Raw genomic sequence first — 23312 nt, 5'->3', positions numbered from 1 at the left:
CTGGGAAAGGAGTGACCCCTTCCTAGCGAGAGGAACCGAAAAGTTGTACGCTTCTCCAACTTAGAAGTGGGGATGGATGTCCCCGATGGTTGAGGGGTGTTGCTCCTGAAGTAGGTGGTGCAGGGGCAACAGGGAGTGAAGTGTCCCCCACCATGAAGGGAGCAGGTGTAGTCTTCTGGCTCTGAGTGCTGACTGGGGTTGGCGAAGCTGATGAGGCTAGAACAGTCATAGCGGTCATACACACAGGATGCAGGCATTCAAACTCTCTCTTAGCCTCAGTGTAGGTCAGTCAGTCCAGGGTCTTGTAATCCATGATTTTCCTTTCTTTCCGGAGAATCCTGCAGCCTGGCGAGGAAGGCAAATGGTGCTCTCCGCAGTGCGCGTGTGCCATGTAACTGTTGTCACAGAGTAAAGCAGACTCTCAAAAAACTGTAGATTAGGACTATAAGCAGAAAATTTATTTTTGACATAACGGCTGTTAACACTGAAGTCATAAGTTCATGGAACATAATGCGCATGAGCAGATGCTAGCCACTTTAGCAATGAAATAGAGCATCATAAAAAAGGATTAGTGACATAAGACAATTACACTTCAGGTCCATCGTATGAAACCATATAAAGTGCTGAATTGCATATTGGTGATAGGCACTTCTTTTGCAAGAAACGTTAACAGTAATGCCATTATGGAGGTTATCCCATTCAAACAGGACTTCAGCAACACAACTAAAATGCGATAATTCACATGTACTGCCATACAATAAACCACTGAATATAACTAGATCCAGGAAGCTATAGGTACTCCACTTGGAAACTGCTGGTCACTGTTTAGGAAGGAGTGTGTGCAACGCTGCATGCTACTTATGTTCCCCATAGTGTAGTGATGACATGTCATCGGCATAATTACCACCTCCTGCAATTATTTATCACTTGAATTAGTGACTTCCAGTAGATCATGAGACTTATTTATTCACGGAATATTGTAATTTGCTAGAACACTCCATGCATATATAAATGGGAGCACTCTGTACTGAGATAGGCAGTTAAGATACATCTGCACTTTCACTTTCATGTGTAGAATCTGATGATAAAATTCATGTGTGCTCAATAAATGTGCTTTCTGTGTCAAGCGTTAGTGCTTGTTGATGACCCTGCTATTGTAGCTGGTACTTGATTTAGGATCCTAAGTGAAAATATCTACACACATTATAAATTCACGTCCCCTGCCTGCGTATATAATTTGCTATCGTTACACCAGACAAGTTGTTTGGTCGTAGGTACTTATGCTACTTCTGTGAAGGAAGGGTGGGTTGCTAGTTTTGTAATAAATAGCAAACCTGACTTGATGAAAGATTTTACTGAAGGAAAATGAAGTAGTCTTTCATAATATATAACATGACTTTGCAGATAGCATTACTGGTTTCACATGTTTCTGAAACTGTTGCCCCATAAGAAGGTGGTGTCTCAGAAGGATTGTGAAATGAAGGACTATGAGTGGAAAATCCATTCTTCACACAATGACTAGTAGCTTTAAAATCTTAATATCATGGAGTCTAATGAACAAGAGTAGATTACTAGCCACTCTAGCAATGGAGTAGAGGATCAGAAAATAAGATCAGTGAAATAAGACACTCAAGAAGTTTCATCTTTGTCTCCTTCCCTCTGAAACAGAAATTAGACACTCAATATTCATTGCACAATACTATTTATTGCACAATAATATCGAGCAATAATGATAGTTTGAGTAATGTATTGAAGGAGACTGCAGAGATTTAAAAATATTAATACTCGATAAACATGTTGTGCAATATACTGAACCATGTAAGGATGGTACAGTGCAATACACGGCTGTTCCAGCCAAGACTTCATGATTTGCAGATGTATAAACCACTGATACAGCAACACCATATAGATATGTATACATCAGGAAAAACAGATGAAAGAAATCATCTCTAAGTTCATTTATGGAAGTAGTTTGATTACATATTTGATACTTACTCAGTAATTAGCTGTAAAAACACTCAAAAAAGTGTTTAATCGCAGGGAAAGAACAATGTAACTGCTTATTTTTTCATTTCAGAAGCTTAAATTATTTATTGCAGAAATACATAACAGCACCACATCCTATAATACTCTACAATAATATATCTTACTCCTTTTACATTTATTCATTGCTTCCAGCATAGGGAAAAATGAAATCTGAGAAATATGTGAACAGTAACTTTTCTGTGTATATAAGATGTAATGAGGTTCACAAATTTCTTGAATGATTCCTCGTTCATCCTAGTTCCCACAGTCATCCAGCTCCGCTGCAAGCTCTCTTAGCATGTTCATAATGCATTGTGTAGGACGCCTTCCAAGCTACTTTTTTGCCCTTTGCCACTTCCACATGCTCCTTTCTTTCAGCATGTAGCTATTACAATTGCAATACATGTGAGTTCCGCATCACCAAGTGCTGACACTTTTGCTAAGACAAAGTTCTAACTGATGTGCCCCAGGCGTAAATACTGCACAAAAATATTGTCATTCTTGACCTCACATTTTTCACGATACTGACACAATATTATTGTGCAATAAGTAACTGATTATGCCCGAGTCCCTTTAAACTCAATGAGTATGTCTTAACTTGAGTGCCAAGTAAACTAAATCTGCCTCTTTTTTCTTTAAACAATTCCCAATTTAAAGTAGATGGTGTGCTGTAAGGAGCATTTTAATGCAGCCTTACAAATGAACTGTTATATACATACCACATTCCACAATGTAATGCATAACATTGAACAAATCTACAGCATACTAATTACCACTCCACTGAACATAAAATATATGAGGCACAGCAGTACACTAAGATACTCACCCCCAATGCCAAGATATCACTTAGCATGTGTTTATTCCAGAAAAATCGATCATCCACTGTCTTCCAGAATGATAATGTATTCTTCTCATTACTGACATTAAGATTTGCTTGTCGCTGCAAGGAATTTGTCAGATCAGTTGATAAAGAGAAATAGAATGAATCTGTGTCAGTAAAAACTCTCTGCAACTCATCCAAAATTCGTCGTTCAAATTTTTCTTTATCTTTACTGTCTCGCCGCTTTCCAGCTTTTACCTGAAAATTTTTAACTTGTTTTTATTGAGAATGTTCCAAACACCACTGATAGGATGTGACATACCAAAACTCTACCTGGGATGTTGCAAGAGCAGCTGCCTGTTGTGTTGTTGTCTTTATGGTGTTTGCTGCAGACTTCATTGTGCCCCATGTTTTTGCTAATGCTGCCTTTTGATGCATTTCAAATATTCCCACAGCACCTCCAGTCTTCTTGACAGACATTCCATTCTGATGTTTTTTGCAGGGATGAAGACCTAAGTCAGCATTTTCACTGGAAGTACCAAGCTGCAGGAAAACTATGGATTTTATTTTGTAAACTGTTTTACCACCTGGAAGGTCACCCACTATCGCATAATCTTTTACAAGAATCAAACGGCTTTCAACAACAGAATGTAGTTCAATTTTTCCAATGATTCCATAGAAGACTCCAAGGCAATCAGGGTCATCTGCTGTTGAGAGATCCCAGCCTAAAGAAAAGAAAAGAAAAGTAATTAGGCTACAGTCAGAGATACAGAAACACTATTTATTTATTTATTTATTCTTTATCTTTTTTTGCATATAGTCAACTGGTAATTTTTGCAAATGTCATAGCATTTTTATACAATTTTTGAACAAACAGTAGGAATTTGCAATTCACATGTACAAGAAGCCACTTACGGGTGATGCACTTGGCAACATATGGTACAGAACTTCATAACACAACATACAGTTTTTACATAGTATAGGTATTTGCATTTACAGTGTGTTGTTACAAAAATAATGTATATTACAATCTCCTCGGAACAGTACATCATATAGATAGAAGAGTTAGGCCTACATTTAAGAATAGCTACATTTTAATATCGGTATTCATTCAGTGAGTACAAACATTTGAGAGTTAAGAATGAATTTAAATTCCCTTTTGAATACTTTACCTCTGTGGCATCTTATAGCACTTGGCAGTTTGTTAAACCATATCTGGCCATTAATCCAAAGACTATGATCTGTTGTCTTTAGTTTAGTTCTCTCACAGAAGAAGCAATCTTTTTGTCTTGTGTTATGGGTATGCACATCAGAGCATTTAGTTTCATTATTTTTATGGTCCATAAAGAATGTTATTAATTTGCACAGATACAAGGAATATACTGTTAGATATTTATGTTGTACAAAGGTTTCCCTACATGACTCTCCGTATCCAAGTCTATGCATGGTCCTGACTGCTCTTTTCTGCAGTTTTAGGATTCTGTTACGTGACTATCAGCAGCATATTCCCGTACCTCTATTCCATAATTAATATATGCAAATACTGTCCCATAATAAGCAGTTTTTAATGTTTTTTGAGAGACTAATTTTGATAGAACGCTAATTTAATTAAGTGCTGTGAACTGCTGATTTTATAGCATACAAAATTGATATGGTCTACCCATCTAAGATTTTCGTCTAGGTATATCCCCAAAAATTTACATTTGTCAGTGTCTACTTTTTTGATGCCACTTATATTACCAATACAGGTTTGGTATGAATTACCAAGTTTAAATGGTAACAGCTGGGATTTGCTAATATTGACTTTTAGACCTCGATCGTGGAAGTAAGTAGTTATTTGACTAAAGCCATCAGTTGCAGCCAATGTCAAGTCATTAGTTTGTTTGCAAAAGAACAAAAGTGGGGTATCATCTGCATAACTTACTAATTGGGAGTACAGAGGTGCCTCTAAATTATTAATGTAGACCAGGAAAAGGAAAGGGTCCAATACGGAGCCCTGAGATACACCTTGTTTTACTGTTTCATAGCTGGTTTGAAATGTTTGATCTGATCATTAATTTCACAACTCAGCTTTGTACACTGCTTACGATTGGTTAGATAAATGATCAGTAGGCGTATGGATGTGGCATTTATATTGTAAGTTTCCAGTTTGCTTAGTAGTAGCGCATGGTTCACTGAGTCAAATACTTTAGTAAGGTCTAGAAATATCCCTGCTTCTGCATTCCCTCATCCAGGGCATCTTACACCTTGTGGAGAAATTCAGTAATTGCCGTAATGGTACTGTGATGCTTTCTGAAGCCATGTTGTGTTTCTGCTAGTAAATTATTCTTTGAGAAATAATAAGTTGAGTCAGCAAAACAATTTCAAATATTTTACCGAAAATTGGTATTGGTGATATGGGCCTGAAGTTAAGTTTGACAGCTCTTCTTTTGATCCTTTCTTGCGCACAAGTTTAACTGTACTTTTCTTCAATAAATTTCGAAATGTGTGCTCCCTGATAGTAATGTTGATCATATGGGTAATTATTCCAACTAATTCCTTATTGCAGTTTTTAATTATAATACTACTCAGTCCATCTCAGCCAGATGAGGTCCTATTCTTTAAGTTATTCATTATTTTTCCTATTTCTCCCACACTCACTTCCTTAAATTCAAAAGCAGTTTCCAGCCTAGGGTAAGGCTTTACTGTCTGAGTCATACCTGTGTAATTAACTGGATTCACAGCTGATGATATAAAATATTCATTAAATATATCGCAGATTTTATCTAGATCATTAATATGGTTTCCTTCATGTTGCATTCTGTCAATCTGAGCATATAACTTAGGGGTGGCTTTGCCATATCTATTTGTTACATTCCATGAAGTCTTCCCTATATTTGTTGACTGAGCTATTTCCTTATCTAGGATCTGTTTTCTTAAATTTGAGAGCTGTTCCTGAAATTGTTTTTTAGCTTGATTGTACTTATCCTTAAATATTTGCAATTTAGTTGACTTATGTAACACACTTAGATCCTCGATATTTTACCTGAGTTTAATCATGTAAGCTGGAAGAGTCAGTCTGGCTTTTTTTTTTTTTTTTTTTTTTTTTTTTTTTTTTTTTTTTTTTTTTGCGTGTTACCACTTTCTTAATTTCTTTCACTGGGCAGCAAAAATTAAGATTTTGTAAAATAATATCTTAAAATTTGGCCCATTTGTATTCGGACCCTTTTTGCTGAAGAGTTAGTTGCCATTCCTCAGATGCTAGTTTACTTTTAAAAGCATTAATGTTTTTCTCTTTAAGCATTCTTTTATGCTCTACGACCTGAGTCCTTTCTTGGATGCTTGTGTGTTCATAGTCTACAAACTGACATTTGTGGTCTGAGTAGTGGAAGTCCATTCCAGCATCTAATACTATCTTTTACCTCTTTACTTAGTATTATGTAGTCTATTCTACTAGAAGTAGACTGAGTTACTCTTGTATCTGAATTTATTGCATTCATAAGATTATAGGAGTTAAGGGTATCAATTAGCCTGCTGTTATGGTTATTGCAAGATGTTGCCTCTCTATTCAAGTCACCAAGTATTGTTACCTCGTTTGGGTCACAGGGTCCCACTATTCTACTAAAAATATCTATGATTTTGGTGGATGATAAATCCCAATAATTTTCTGTTTCACTGTGACCTTTCCGCAACCTTTGATACGGAGTTCAACACCTGTCACTTCAGTCAACCCTTCATTGTTATACATATCTAGATGGTTTAATTTATTTACTTTGAGCTGCTCTGTAACAAATACTGCTACACCGCCACCTTTATGATGCTGTCTACAGTAGCTATTTCCTAGGAAAGAGCCATCTTGTTTAAAGTAAATAATGTCCTCAGATTTCAGTCCATGATCAGTTAACACAACTACATGAGGTGAATGATCATTTACAGAAGTCTGCAAAACATTGAGCTTATTTCTAAGATATTGTATATTTGTAATAGAGGTAAACATTCCACGTAGGAAAAATATATCTAAAAACAAAGATGATGTGACTTACCAAATGAAAGTGCTGGCAGGTCGACAGACACACAAACAAACACAAACATACACACAAAATTCAAGCTTTCGCAACAAACTGCTGCCTCATCAGGAAAGAGGGAAGGAGAGGGAAAGACGAAAGGATGTGGGTTTTAAGGGAGAGGGTAAGGAGTCATTCCAATCCCGGGAGCGGAAAGACTTACCTTAGGGGGAAAAAAGGACGGGTATACACTCGCACACACACACATATCCATCCACAAATATACAGACACAAGCAGACATATTTCAAATATGTCTGCTTGTTGGTTTTTTTTTTTTTTTTTGTGGTTTTAGGGCGCAAAACTTCTATGGTCATTAGCGCCCAGCCCGTGACGTAGAAAACAGGAAAAAAACGAAATTTAAAATCAGCAGCAATGGGAACAAAGTCATAAAATTTGAGAAACTAAAGGCAGAAGGAATGCTTAAAAATCCACTATAGAAAGGGGTTGGTTGTCCCCCAAAAAAAAGGCTTCAAATGACTGACGTCATTTCACTGTCACTAATAAACTGTAGAACGCGGTCAGCTGAGCGCGTGTCATCTGCTAAAATCGACGAGAGATCAGGCGATAGCTGTAGATGGGAGCGTAACGGATTAAAATAGGGGCATTCAATTAAAAGGTGTCTGACCGTCCACGGCTGAGAGCAGTGGGGACAGAGTGGGGGAGGATCACCGCTTAAAAGATGTCTATGACTAAAAAGACAGTGCCCTATCCGGAGTCTAGCTAAAATTACCTCCTCCCGACGACGCGATCGGGAGGAAGAGGCCCATGCGCAAGGAAGGGCTTTCACTTCCCGCAATTTATTATGGGGAAGTGTTGACCAATGCGCATGCCATAAATGAGCAACTTGGCGACATAAACCGCTCCGTAGGTCGGTAAACGGAAGAGACTGAATAGCTGGCCGAGGAAGAGAGACTGCAGCCTTGGCCGCTATATCGGCCGCCTCATTTCCACAGATACCAGCGTGTCCTGGGAGCCAGAGGAACGCCACTGAGACGCCCCCCAGGTGGAGCAAGCGCAGACAGTCCTGAATCCGGTGGACCAGAGGGTGCACAGGGTAAAGAGCTTGGAGACTGAGGAGAGAGCTGAGAGAATCTGAGCAGATTACGTACTGTATCCGCTGATGGCGGCGGATGTAGTGGACAGCCTGGAGAATAGCGTAAAGCTCTGCAGTATAAACCGAACACTGGTCGGGAAGCCGAAAGTGATTTGGGGTGTCGCCAACAATATAGGCACCCCCTACACCTAACGATGTTTTCGAGCCATCGGTGTAAATAAATGTGGCTTCCGTCATTTGTGCACATAGAGCAGCAAATGCCCGACGGTAAACAAGTGTAGGGGTACCATCCTTGGGAAATTGACATAGGCCTCTGAGCAAGTCGATCCGGGGACGGAGCCAAGGCGGTGCTGTACCCCAAGTTGTCAAGAAGGTTTTAGGAAAGCGGAAGGAAAGGGAATGGAGCAGTTGGCGGAAGCGGACTCCCGGGGGTAGTAGGGAGGAGGAGCGGCCTGCATACCCGACATCAAGGGAGGCGTCGAAAAAAAGGTTATGGGCTGGATTAGCAGGCATGGAAGACAAATGGCTAGCATAACGACTCAGAAGGACTGCTCGCCGGTTGGATAGCGGAGGTTCAGCAGTCTCAGCATAAAGGCTTTCCACAGGGCTGGTGTAAAAAGCTCCAGACACTAAACGTAATCCACGGTGGTGGATAGAGTCGAGACGCCGAAGAATAGACGGCCGAGCAGAGGAGTAGACTATGCTTCCATAATCCAATTTCGAGCGCACTAAGGCGCGATAGAGGCGGAGAAGGACCACTCGGTCCGCTCCCCAAGAGGTACCATTCAGGACACGGAGGGTGTTAAGGGAACGCAGACAGCGAGCCGAAAGATAGGAAACGTGGGAGGACCAGCACAGTTTTCTGTCAAACATAAGACCCAAGAATTTAGCGACGTCGGAAAACGGAAGGTTGACAGGACCTAGATGTAAGGAGGGCGGAAGAAACTCCTTACGTCGCCAAAAATTAACACAAACGGTCTTACTGGGTGAGAAACGGAAGCCGGTATCGATGCTCCACGAGTGGAGGCGATCGAGACATCCTTGAAGACGTCTTTCAAGAAGGCTGGTCCGTTGAGAGCTGTAGTAGATCGCAAAATCGTCCACAAAGAGGGAGCCCGAGACATCAGGAAGGAGACAATCCATAATTGGATTAATGGCAATGGCAAACAGTACAACACTCAGCACGGAGCCCTGGGGTACCCCGTTTTCTTGGGAGAAAGTACGGGATAGAGTAGTGTTCACCCGCACCCTAAATGTGCGCTCTGCCATAAATTCGCGAAGAAAAAGGGGCAGCCGGCCTCGAAAGCCCCAAGAGAACAGTGTGCGGAGGATGCCTGTCCTCCAACAGGTATCGTATGCTCTCTCCAGATCAAAAAATATTGCTACCGTTTGGCGTTTCCGGAGGAAATTGTTCATGATATAAGTGGAGAGAGCAACAAGATGGTCAACGGCAGAACGATGTTGTCGGAATCCGCATTGGGCTGGTGTTAAAAGACTGCGGGATTCCAGCCACCAAGCTAAACGGTAATTCACCATACGCTCCAAAACCTTACAGACACTACTCGTGAGAGAAATGGGGCGATAGCTAGAGGGGAGATGTTTGTCCTTTCCAGGTTTCGGAACGGGAACGACAATAGCTTCCCGCCATCGCCTGGGAAAGGTACTGTCAGTCCAAATTCGATTATAAAGGCGAAGGAGGTAGCGCAGGCTATGGGTTGATAAATGCAGCAACATTTGGACATGGATACCATCCGGTCCTGGGGCGGAGGAACGAGAAGAAGAGAGTGCATGTTGGAGTTCGCGCATGGAGAAAACAGTATTGTAGCTTTCGCGATTTTGAGAGGAGAAAGCGAGATGTCGCACTTCTGCTGCACGTTTCTTCGGGAGAAACGCTGGCGGGTAATTTGAAGAGCTCGAAATCTCAGCAAAGTGCTGACCCAATGAGTTAGAAATTGCGACGGGGTCCACTAAGGTATCAGGCGCGACAGTGAGCCCAGAGACCGGGGAGAAACTAGGCGCGCCTGAGAACCGTCGAAGCCGACTCCAAACTTCCGAGGAGGGAGTGAAGGTGTTAAATGAGCTAATAAAGAATTGCCAGCTTGCCTTCTTGCTATCGCGGATGACGCGACGGCATCGCGCACGGAGCTGCTTATATCGGATACAGTTGGCCAAAGTTGGATGGTGACGGAAAATGCGAAGAGCACGTCGCCGCTCACGTATTGCGTCACAGCATGCCTCGTTCCACCAAGGAACTGGGGGGCGCCGGGGCAAGTCGGAGGTGCGTGGTATTGAACGTTCGGCAGCTGTGAGAATAACGTCGGTAAAATGTGTGACCTCATCGTCGACGCTGGGAAAGCGACGGTCATCAAATGTCGCTAGAGACGAAAAAAGTGTCCAATCGGCTTGGGCAAACTTCCAGCGTCGCGAGCGCATATATGGCAGTTGAGGCTGCAGTCGAAGGACACATTGAAAGTGGTCACTCGAGTGTGTATCATCAAGGGCGAACCATTCGAAGCGCCGGGCTAGCGGAACAGTACCGACCGCAAGGTCCAAATGAGATAAATTTGCCGTGGAGGCAGACAAAAATGTGGGGAGCCCAGTGTTGAGGCAGACTAGATCCGCTTGGTGGAAGACGTCTAGCAATAGTGAGCCACGTGGACAAGGATGTGGAGATCCCCAAAGTGGGTGGTGGGCATTGAAGTCCCCAACCAGCAAATAGGGGGGTGGAAGCTGATCAAGAAGATGAAGGAGATCAGCTCGTGCCAGTGGTGTAGACGATGGAATGTATACCGTACATAGAGAGAACGTGTATCCAGAAAGGGAAAGACGGACGGCGACAGCTTGGAAGGAACTGTTTAAGGGGATTGGGTGATAATGGAGAGTATCATGGAGCAGAATCATGAGTCCTCCATGGGCTGGAGTGCCTTCAACAGAGGGGAGGTCATATCGGACGGACTGAAAATGAGGGAGAACAAAGCGGTCATGGGGACGCAGCTTTGTTTCCTGAAGACAGAAGATGACCGGCGAGTAGGATCGTAAGAGGATCGACAATTCATCCCGATTGGCGCGAATGCCGCGGATATTCCAGTGGATAATGGACATATGGTGAACAGAAAATGGAGAAACGTGACCAAGGGCGCTGTCAACTCAACGACTGCTCAGAGCTTGCGACCGACAGCATGGAATGGCATTCAGTCGAAGGCAGAAGATCCTGATCCATAGGTTGGTCAGGAGCAGCTCCTGCCACCAACGATCGGCCAGTTGACTGGCCACCAGCAGTGCGCCTCGGCGACACGGAAGATGGCCGAGGGCGATTTCCGCCAGGTGGTGCTGTAGTTGGGACACGCCTTGGCGGAGAAGGAGAGGAACTGTGTTTCTTCGTAGCCTTCTTGGAGGTATGATGTTTAGATGAAGGAGGAACCGATGGTTGTGAAGTTGCAGTACGTAAAAACTCTTCACGAGAATGCTCTTTTTTCGAAGACTTGGCGTCTGACTTTTGGGCTCGAGATTTAGCAGAACCCGACGAAGGGTGAGCCATAGAGTGGGCAGGCGAAAGTGGTGAGGTTGAACGGGCGATCTTTGCGCTGGCCGATCTGACGACCGTGGTACTAAATGTGAGGTCGCAAGTCTGCGTGGCCGCCTCCTTTGTTGGCCGAGGAGAAGCAAGGACAGTGCTGTATTTTCCTTTCTGAGGCACGGTGGGCTGTCGACTGGCGAGTAACTTTCGAGCAGCAAAGGTCGACACCTTTTCCTTCACTCTTATTTCCTGGATGAGCTTTTCATCCTTAAAAACGGGGCAATCTCGAGAGGAAGCAGCGTGGTCACCCATACAGTTGATGCAGTGAGGGGATGGAGGTGGACAAGCACCCTCATGGGCATCCTTGCCACACGTAACACATTTGGCCGGATTGGAACAGAACTGGCTGGTGTGATTGAACCGCTGACATCGATAGCAACGCGTAGGGTTTGGGACATAAGGGCGAACGGAAATTATCTCATAGCCTGCTTTGATTTTTGATGGGAGTTGAACTTTGTCAAATGTCAAGAAGACAGTGCGGGTTGGAATGATGTTCGAGTCAACCCTTTTCATAACACGATGAACAGCGGTGACGCCCTGGTCAGACAGGTAGTGCTGAATTTCTTCGTCAGACAATCCATCGAGGGAGCGTGTATAAACGACTCCACGCGAGGAATTTAAGGTACGGTGCGGTTCCACCCGGACAGGGAAGGTGTGGAGCAGAGAAGTACGCAGCAATTTTTGAGCCTGGAGGGCACTGTGTGTTTCTAACAACAGGGTACCATTCCGTAATCTGGAACAAGACTTTACAGGACCCGCAATTGCGTCGACACCTTTCTGAATAATGAAAGGGTTGACCGTGGAAAAGTCGTGACCTTCGTCAGACCGAGAAACAACAAGGAACTGTGGCAACGATGGAAGAACCGTCTGTGGCTGAGACTCAGTGAACTTACGTTTGTGAGCAGACATAGTGGAAGGTGAGGAAACCATTGCGGAAGAATCCCCCATGATTACCGGCGTCTCCGATGGCGCGCTCCTCCCTTGTGGGGGCCCTCACCGAGGGCACACCCGCCTTAGGTGATTGTTCACACCTCAGGTCACACCTCCCGACAAACGGACGGAGGGACCAATCGGCACTTTCGGAAGGTATCAGCTCGGGTAATCACCCCTCCCTGGGCCTGGCCTTTACCAGGGGGTACGTACGTGTCCTACCTGTCTACCCGGGGCGGGGAATTACGCGTTACCCCGTCACCGGCTACGCATGGAAGTGCGTGGGTCGGCCTTCAGACACGCACAGGGAGGAAGAAAGAGAAAGGGAAAGGAAAGAAGAGGGGGTCTCAAACGCCGCAGCGGAGAAAAGGGTAAAGAGAAGAGGTAAGGAAAAGAGAAGGACAAAGGAAGGAAGAAGACATACAAGCAAGGAAGAAGAAGAAGAATGTGGTACATTTACAAGCGTCCGTCTCCGGACGTAGGCGCAAACCATACTCCCAGAGGGGGAGAAAGTGAAGGAAAGAACCAGAGGTGAGGGGGGGGGGGGGGTGAAGACAGGGGATGGGGAAGGATGCGGAAAGGGAAGGTATGCAGCCCGGAAAGGAAGGAAGGCCACATTAGCTCGGGGCCCCGTGCTCGCTACGCACGTATCCACAAAAGAGTTGTGGATCCCCTGGGGGGATGTCTGCTTGTGTCTGTATGTGTGTGGACGGATATGTGTGTGTGTGTGCGCACGAGTGTATACTCGTCCTTTTTTCCCCCTAAGGTAAGTCTTTCCGCTCCCGGGATTGGAATGACTCCTTACCCTCTCCCTTAAAACCCACATCCTTTCGTCTTTCCCTCTCCTTCCCTCTTTCCTGATGAGGCAACAGTTTGTTGCGAAAGCTTGAATTTTGTGTGTTTGTTTGTGTGTCTGTCGACCTGCCAGCACTTTCATTTGGTAAGTCACATCATCTTTGTTTTTAGATATATTGTATATTTACGCGCAAGAGCCTTAATGGTACTTTTAGTTTGTCACTTTGAATTTCCCCATTCTGGATTGTTTATATTGGGTCAAATCCAGTTGAGTTGGCCCTTTCCACTAGTTTCCCTGTGTGTTGGGATTTAGGCGATAGTCCGTCTATTTTCACGAATTATATCACCTTATCACATTATTAATCAGGGGCGGCTTCTGAGATAGTGCCACTGTGCCATGGCACCACTTGTATGAAAAATAAAGAAAGAAATCTATGCAAATTGCACCTAAAACATTGTTTTTGAGTATGTATTTTCTGGTTTGAAGAGGCGTGCTCTCACAGTAGTTTTCTGAAGCTTGGAGCCAACTGCAGACTGGCACCATCTGCCGTCATAAGCACTATGCAAAAGGCTCTGCTGTCTGTTTCTACACATTGCTTATGGCAGAGATGGAGCCACAGCTGGTCTGACTCAGAGCTTTACATTCCTTCTGCCAGAGAACAGTGAAGTGCAGAACCTATAGAAGCACGATCTACCATCTAGCAATCATGTTAGAATACATTGGGGTGCAAATTTCTTGTTATCCAGTTTTACAATATTTTTGCAAGTTAATGCTGATGCATTCCTAAACACAAATTAATGCTCAAGTAATCAAATATGGAAATAATACATTAAATCCTTATATATAAAATTCTCGTGTCACAGTGTTAGTTGCCATACTCCTCCAAAACAGCTCAATCGAGGTTCTGATGAAATTTTACATGTACAGGGCTATTACAAATGATTGAAGCGAGTTCATAAATTCACTGTAGCTCCATTCATTGACATATGGTCACGACACACTACAGATACGTAGAAAAACTCATAAAGTCTTGTTCGGCTGAAGCCGCACTTCAGGTTTCTGCCGCCAGAGCGCTCGAGAGCGCAGTGAGACAAAATGGCGACAGGAGTCGAGAAAGCGTATGTCGTGTTCGAAACGCACTCACATCAGTCAGTCATAACAGTGCAACAACACTTCAGGACGAAGTTCAACAAAGATCCACCAACTGCTAACTCCATTTGGCGATGGTATGCGCAGTTTAAAGCTTCTGGATGCCTCTGTAAGGGGAAATCAACAGGTCAGCCTGCAGTGAGCGAAGAAACGGTTGAACGCGTGCGGGCAAGTTTCACGCGTAGCCCGCAGAAGTCGACGAATAAAGCAAGCAGGGAGCTAAACGTACCACAGCCGATGGTTTGTAAAATCTTACGGAAAAGGCTAAAGCAGAAGCCTTACCGTTTACAATTGCTACAAGCCCTGACACCCGATGACAAAGTCAAACGCTTTGAATTTTTGGCGCGGTTGCAACAGCTCATGGAAGAGGATGCGTACAGTGCAAAACTTGTTTTTAGTGATGAAGCAACATTTTTTCTTAATGGTGAAGTGAACAGACACAATGTGCCAGAACTGCGAGCTCGCATCAACGATGCTTTCGAACTCATTGATGGGGACATGCTGCGCCGAGTGTGGGAGGAACTTGATTATCAGCTTGATGTCTGCCGAATCACTAAAGGGGCACATATCGAACATTTGTGAATGCCTAAAAAAACTTTTTGAGTTTTTGTACGTGTGCGCAAAGCATTGTGAAAATATCTCAAATAATAAAGTTATTGTAGAGCTGTGAAATCGCTTCAATCATTTGTAATAACCCTGTATATTCGGTACGCCAGAGAATCGGTCGTAAAATATTTTTCATACCCCGAAGTGATAAGGGTGGTCCACCCCAAGCTTATTTTTTGGATAGAACCTTTTATTTTTATTTGTTTATGTTGTGGCATTACAAAATACAAGCAAACCTAAATTTTCACCCTTCTACCACCAATCCCTATTTTTTAATAGCGATTTTAGTAATTTAATAATTTTCAACCCCGGTTGATAACTGATCAATCATCACTTGATCAGTTATCCCCACCAGGTGTCTACCGGTGATAGTCTTTCACTATTCGATAGATAGGTAATTGAAGAAAACATACCAAAAGCAACGACTCAAATATCCCTCTTTGAATCGACATAACTAGACCAAGATGTTTAACTAGGTAGCATGCGTCATTCGCCAAACCAACATTTAGGCCTAGCACACACGCATTGATTTTTATTGTACGGAAATATATCATATGATCAAGTTCTTTTAGTGGAACAAAGAAGTTTCTATGCTCTCCTTTGTTACTCTAAAAGAATTTAATTGTACAATATTTTTGTGTACAATAAAAGTCTATGCGTGTGCGCTTAGCCTTATATTCATAATGCTGGCAAACACGTTTCAACACGAAATTGCCGCTATGTTTGTATGCTCATGGACGAGCCGTGCACTGGCTGCAATTGTTAAATTCACACGATCTACCGTAGAAATGCTAGAACTAATATTGGACAATACTGCCGGACTTCCCCCTAAGCCTTTTCTCACTTCCTACACAGTTTTCGGCCATTATTACTGTTTGTGTCACGAGCTCCCGCCAACAACAGCTATTGTGTTACACGTGTACATTGTATTACATGTATACATTATTCTTATAGACTAGAGATAATTTATATGGCAGAACAACGTTTGCCAGGTCAGCTATAACATATAAAGATTTTCAGAGGCGGAACAAAGTTCGCCAGGTATAACTAGTATTGTCATAAATAACTATATTGGTATATTTCACAACAGCGTGGCTATTGCCACGGGACCAAAAAACTAACGTATTCACTACCTGTTGACCATCTGTTTCGCCAACAACAGTACAGTATTTCTGTTTATACTCATTACGTCCATGTAATGTAGTTCTGTACAAACATGTTGGCATTATTGTGAGGTCAAGTAATTGACCGTATATAGCTGCGTGTACAGTGTTAACTGTACGGAAAGATTCAGTTGACTGTGAAAGTAGCAAACATGAACAAAATAAACGAGTTATTAAAAATGCCATTTAGCGACAGGACTCACAGCGAAAAAATTCAGATAAAAAACACTAGGTAGGCCACTCCCGAGTCTGAATCTGCACTAGCAAACAAAAAATTGATGCTGTAAGTTCAATCCAGAAATTTACAAAAAGATCAAATGAATTTGTGGCTGTGAAAAAGGTGACATTGTTTTTTGTTTTCCTTCTGTGTTATTTGGGTGAAATGTTCATTGTTGTAAGACCAGAATAACTGATATAGGGCATATATGATCTAAAATGAAAGCAGATGAAATGTCAGAGAGACACATGAGTAATGTGCTTAGTATTTCATTTCTAGGAAAAACCAACTTTCAGAAGAAATTAGATTTGTAACAGACAAATAATTGACAGCCACAACAAACATATAGAGAAGAATAGATATATATTGAATTTAATTGTAAGCTGTATTCAGTTCTGTGGTGCTTTGGAACTGGCTCTCAGGGGCCATTATGAATTTGATACCTCTCAAAATAAGTTTTTTTTTTCGTGAACTAATTCAATTCAGCACAGAACTGGGTAAAGATCTTCAAGTTCATCTCAGTTAAGCATCAGCGTTCAAAGGCATTTCTAAGATTGTTCAGAATGAACTAGTGCAATGCACGTTGGAAGTGTAGCATGATGAAATTTGTAAAGAAATAAAATGTGCCGATTATGTTGCAATAATTGCAGATGAAACCACAGATGTGTCTTGTGAATTTCAATTGGTTATTGTTTTGTATTATGTTGTTGAGGAAATACCTGTTGAAAGATTTTGGAACTTTGTTAATCCAGAAAGTCAGAATGCTCATACTATAGCTGAGAGTATTCTGAAAGAAACTGAACCGTTACTTGGCAATGACCAAGCAACTAATAGCTCAGAGTTATGATGGTGCAAAGGTTATGAATTGCAAATAGAATATGGTTCAGAAATTAATTAAAAACAAATACCCAAATGAAAACTACATCCACTCTTATGTGCATCAGTTCAACCTTATTATATCTTTGGCAGCCTCTGTTAATCGCAAAGCCCGCACTTTTTTTGCACATCTTTCAGGTATTTCTTCTTTCTTTTCTAACTCGCCACAGAGATCAAAATTATTGCACAGCAGTATTTAAAAAAACTTTCCCTGAAAAAGCTTTCCCTGTGTGTGCGTCATGAGATAGAATTACCATTTGCGAGTAGTAAAAGATGTTTTTTGGAGAAAGGGAAAATCTTATTACTGTTATGGAAGTTGTCAAAACAAGTGAGAGCATAAAACTATTTTCTACTATTGAAAACGCTGGTTCATACAAACAAAGACTGCAAGATAATGAATTCATTTTCTGGCTATCATTTTTCTATAAGATAATGCCTCTTGCAGACATACTTTTTAAATAGCTTCAGAAGAAGATAACCGAACTAACCAAAGCAAAACAAGGCGAAGTTTGAAGTGGTAATGCAAAACATCAGAGATGACATTGACTCCATCCTTAACGAGATCAGTTTCAAAAATGATGAAACAATATCAGTCAAGACGCGACTGATTCTTGATGGGCATACAAAAAGAGATGCTTTGGAAGTGTGTGATGCCATCCTTTCTGAAATAAAGTTACATTTTCATTTTCAGTTCATTGGAAACCTCACTGCAGCCAAGTTATTTACTGTAGATCAGTTTGACAAATAGATTACAAATTTTCCAAACAAATACCTTGAAATAACAGACACACATCTACTTTTAGAAAAAGAAAGTTGAAGGATGAGTTTCATATTTTCTATGCTAGGCCTGAGCAGAGAGCAGTTTCTGCTGCAGTTCCATTTTTTTTGCCAATTACAGAGGATAAACTTTGTGACACATTCGAAGAGACTTAAAATTTTGAAACTGCTAATGAGGACATCCGTCTCAAAATCAGAAACTGAGTGGCACTTTTCAATGATCAAGAGAATTGAAATGTTCCTACGAAACACCATGAAAGAAGAATGACTGAGTGACTTAGGGATGCTATCCTGTGAAAAGTCATTCATGTGTAAAATTGAAGATTTCAATTTGAGAGTGACAGATTTATTTGCCAATAAGGAGTGATGAATGAATTTCCAATACCGTTCCTACTAATTATTTTGAAACTGTCTTCCCAAAGTCATGGAGCTGCTGCCTTTTGTGAGTACAGTGCTTTTAGTTTTAAATGTTGCACAGTTGATGGAAAAATATGCACCCAGGTGGGTGACCTTGCCCAACAGTTAGAGAATGAACAGAAGTGCAGATCCACGTCGAAGGATGCAATACGTCTCAGTGCATGACGGACACGATGCACCATGTAAGGCGCCCTTCCCCAATTGGCTCACTATTCAGGAAAATTTTGAATAATGGAGGTCAAACCCTACAGGGGACCATCAGATAAAGGCCGAAACGTGAGAGACTCCTTTTAGTCGCCGCTTACGACAGACAGGAATACCTCAGGCCTATTCTAAGCCCGGACCCACGGGGAGGGGGTTATGGCAGGTGGGTGTGTATGGTATGGACAGTTTAAGTAGCCATCGCCTGCTGTGAGGTGGCAGTTCAGTTCACCAGCCTCTGCACAGAGGCCTGATATGAATGCCCCAATGGCCAACCAAATCCCTTCATGGTGCAGCATACCCAACATCTTTAAATAAGAGGTTCTCGCAGACCCATACACCATGCACCCATAATCGAGCAGAGATCGCACAAATGCTCTGTAAATCCGGAGCAGGCAAGCTCTGTCTGCTCCCCATGTACTGTGGCTAAGACATTGTAAAATACTTAAAGCCTTAAGTGACCTTTTCTTCAGGTCCTTAAGGTGTGGTAACCACATAAGCTTAGAGTCAAATATGAGGCCCAGAAACCTCAGTGTGTCTTTAAAAGTTAGGTCAGTGACCCTTATCCTCAACTCAGGAAAGTTTAAAATGGAATGGTTAAAAAAGAACACACACACACACACACACACACACACACACACACACACACGAACACACAGACTTCTTGGTGGAAAACTTAAAACCACTATTCTGCACCCATTCATCCAAATGTCAAGGAGTTAGTTGCAACTGGCATGTTGTCATTGCAAGGGTTGAAGAAGAGCAAAACATTGGACATGACTTTTCACTATGGATGTAATGCTATTAATAGCTATGGCAAAGACAGTCACACTTAAAACGCAGTCTTGAGAGACACAGTTATCCTGCTCAAAGCGATCAGACAGGATGTCACTGACTTGCTATCTAAAATATTACGGTGAGAGAAAGGACTGAATAAAAATGGGAAGAGAACCACAATAACCCCACTCGTAAAGCTGCTAGAGGATAAGATGCCTCCAAGTGGTATCATTGGCCTTCTCGACGTCAAGAAATATCCCTAGAAGGTGATGCCAGCGTAGGAAAGCCTGTTGTATAGCCGCCTTGAGGAGGGCTAGGTTATCAAAGGTGGACAGATACCTCCTGAAGCCACACTGAAGGTGACTAAGGAGTTGCCTGGATTTTAAGATCCAGACAAGGTGGCGACTGACCATCTGCTCCAAGGTCTTCCCCATGCGCCAAGTGACGGCAACACTACAGTAACTACTTGGGCATGTACGGTCTTTCCCAGACTTTGAAGGAGGAATTAAACTTGCCTCACGCCACGAATTGGGAAGGTGACCTGATGCCCAAATGGCATTAAAAAGTGAGAGGAGGATATCTTTGTTTTGCCTTGGGGGGTGCCACAGCATACTGTAATGGATCCTATCATGACCAGGCAATTTGTCACGAGCTGGCGACAATGCAGAATCCAGCTCCCACATGGAAAATGGGCAGTTGTAATCTTCATCGGAGGTGGACCGCAAGTTCAAACTACACCTCTCAGCAACTGCTCTTTGGCGCTGGAATCCTGGATCCTGACAGGCTGTTGCAGTAACTGTGGCAAAATGCACTGCCACAGTCTGGGCAATGTCTCGTAGATTGGTTTGGAGAGTTCCCTTCCCCATTACAGCAGCCAGGGGGCACCTGTCTCCTCTCCCAGAAATTCTTCTGATGGTCTCCCACACACTGGAACTTTTGGTAGAACAATTAATGGTGATCAGGAACTGTTGGAACAATCTCTTCTTGCTCTCTCTAATAATTCAACTACACTTTGCCCTCACCATCCGAAAGGCTGCAAGATTCTCTGCAGTTAGCCAATACTTGAATCTACGCAGAGCCGTATGCCTGGTCCTGATTGCAGAGCACCATTCATCACTCCACCAAGGGACAGGCTGCCTCTTCTGTCATCCCGTGGACTGTGTAATGATTGCTGCAGCAGCGTGGTCCACCCGTGCCTCGATATCTGCACAATGTTCAAACTGGGCCAACTGGCTATAAAGTGTCCAGTCGCCTCTACCAAGCACCTATTGTGGCAGTATCCTTTCGGGTTCCACCCCACCTAGCAGGTGAACCCAGATCAGGAAGTGATCACTTCCAGGCAAGTCATCGACCACTTCCCATTGAGCAGTGTGAGCAAGAGCTGGAGAGCAAAGCGAGAGATCAATGGCAGAGAACGACCCAGTCACTGCGCAGAAGTGAGTGCTCTGTCCCACATTTATCGAGTATGCACACAATGACACGAGAAGCCTCTCAACTGCTCTACCCCTGGGGCAGGTAGTTGCACAGCTCCAAAGTACATTATGTGCATTAAAATCACCAGAGGATGAAAGGGCAGGAGAGCTGTGTAATAAGGTCAGTTAGGGCCTCTTCATCAATAGCATCATGTGGGGTCAAGTAAAGGGAGCATACTGTCAACAGATGATGCACATACACTGATACAGCAACTGTTTGGGAAGTTGTCGTAGGTCATCCTTTTTGCGGAGTACATAGCCTGATATCTCAGGGGTGTACGAGTGATAGAAATGAGTCTCCTAGAGACACAGACACAGTGGTCTACCCTGAGATAAGAGACAGAGTTCCTCCAAATGTGTCCTGAACTCTTGCAAGTTCCAATGTAGGATGGAAGCCATTTTGTTTGAGGTGCGGCAGGTTGCCCACCAATGACTGCTCCATCTCAATAGCCACGCATCTCATCAGATGCAGCACACCCTGAGATTGAGATTTTTTTCTAGAGGTTTTTACCATCCTCACAATCCGGACAGTCAAGCCATGATCCCCATTCCCTCCGACAAACAACGTTCTGCTGCCACACCATATAATGGTCATTGAAGAATGCCCAGAGCTTACAGTAACAAGAGGCTGGCGACACTTACTAGTCCCTAGCTCAGGAACCACGGGGTCATCGAGCCCATTCTCAGCAAACGAATGGTGAGCCTCTGAGGGCTGGGAGGTGTAAATAATTAATCTTATGACCAAGTTGGGGGAAGGGTATGATTAGGTGTGTGGATAAAATGAAAGATGCGTCATGTAGTAGTGGCAATGATGAGTGTAATGCTGGTGAGTTAATTGGTTGTAGCAAGAAAACTGACTGAGCCAAGTCCATGTGCATTGAAGGCCAAATTAACATATTAGCTTCTGAAACAGGCAGCAGCATGGCAAACACATTGGCCGATAAGCATCAAAGCTCGCAGGTAATTGAAGAGGAGAGGGCGTTTAAAATAGGTTAATGCAAGATGCAGAACTCATATGTAATCTATGTGAGATAAATAGAGAATTATTAACTACTGCAGACAGTACAAGAAAAAGTAACTGCATTTGGGCAGTAAATTAGATTATAGTTGGTTGTGTAAAGATGAAAGTGATTATTCTGTAAATGATTGGGGGCTGTTCATGGAGACGACTAGACAGTTTAGCCCAAGTTTGTGGGAGCAGAATAAATTTCACATAGCAAGGACACTAACATTATCCACATGTGAAGAAGCTGTCAACAGCCATGGAATGTTGCAAGCTTCGTAGCAGTTGTTTATCTCCAGAGCCAGTAGCAGCCAGTTTGCCATAGAATTCCAAGCTCTGTCTGTCTCTGCAACATCGTTAGCATGCTGCAAAGGTGTGGTCATGAACCACCTGTACAATTACCGGATCTTGAGCAGGGTATATAATGGGTCAGCAGGAGGTTGTGGGGTCATACCACAGAATTGTGCTACATCTTGGGCAAGAGGTTTTCACAGTGAACCGCTGTTGTCATTAGTGGTCAGCAGAAATTGTACACACCCATAAGCCTGGCACCAGACAGCAGTGATGCACAGATGCACACCAATATCTCGCATCTTTTGAAGAGCTGTACTGGACTGCACCACAACTTAAAAACAAATTAGGGACACCATTGCTCGGGGGTATTAGTGAGGTTCAATCACAACCATCTTCACTAAGCATGGCTACGATCCTGTGTACCATTAGGATGTCCTACACTCATGCCCATCACCAGTGGTTCACAATAGTTGTTCATGGAAGGACGAATGAAGACTTGCTGTCTTCAGTGATAAGAGTCACTTCTGCCTCGGTACCAACGATGGTCATATGCGTTTATGTAGTCATATGGGAAGAGCACCAACATATGAAGTATATACAACAGAAGCACACAGGGCCAACACCCAGCATCATGCTGTGGGGAACCATGTCTTACAATTGTCGTCCTCCTCTGGTGCTCGTAGAGGGAACATTCAACAGTGCACAGAACATCCAAAACATCATTCAACCCGTTGTGCTACCATCCGCACAGTAACAAAGCTATGTGCTCTTCAGACATGACAACGCATATCTACATGTATCCTCTGGCACCCAACTTGCTCTTCAAAATGAACATCAACTACCTTGGACAGCACAATCCTCAGCTCTGTCCCCCACTGAGCATGTCTAGGCCTGGATGAACATCATCTTGCATGGTCTACAAGACCAGCAGGAAACCTGGACCAACTAAGGTACCATGTATAAAATGCGGGGCAGGCCATTCCGCAAGACTACATTTGTCCCCTCTATGATCATCTGCATGAGAGAACTGCAACCTGCATTGCCACAAAAGGAGGGTATACAGAGTACTAGCACTGACATGTCACACATCCTGTCAACTGTAAGAGTGAGTGAG

The 23312-nt window shown here is 43.0% G+C and overlaps 1 protein-coding gene across 1 annotated transcript in view; it reads right to left on the bottom strand.

Moving 5' to 3' along the window:
* Positions 1-23312, bottom strand: part of LOC124787735 (phosphatidylinositide phosphatase SAC2) — a 391111-nt gene that overhangs the window by 324191 nt on the left and 43608 nt on the right. The window contains exons 2-3 of the mRNA XM_047254587.1: positions 3179-3570; positions 2852-3103 (exon numbers count right to left, since the gene is read on the bottom strand). Coding sequence (XP_047110543.1) covers positions 2852-3103; positions 3179-3570 — 644 coding nt within the window. The remainder of the gene's footprint in view (positions 1-2851; positions 3104-3178; positions 3571-23312) is intronic.

The sequence above is a fragment of the Schistocerca piceifrons genome, chromosome 3 (genome assembly GCF_021461385.2).
Source record: "Schistocerca piceifrons isolate TAMUIC-IGC-003096 chromosome 3, iqSchPice1.1, whole genome shotgun sequence".
NCBI classification, from domain to species: domain Eukaryota; kingdom Metazoa; phylum Arthropoda; class Insecta; order Orthoptera; family Acrididae; genus Schistocerca; species Schistocerca piceifrons.
This window is presented reverse-complemented; position numbering and strand designations above follow the sequence as displayed.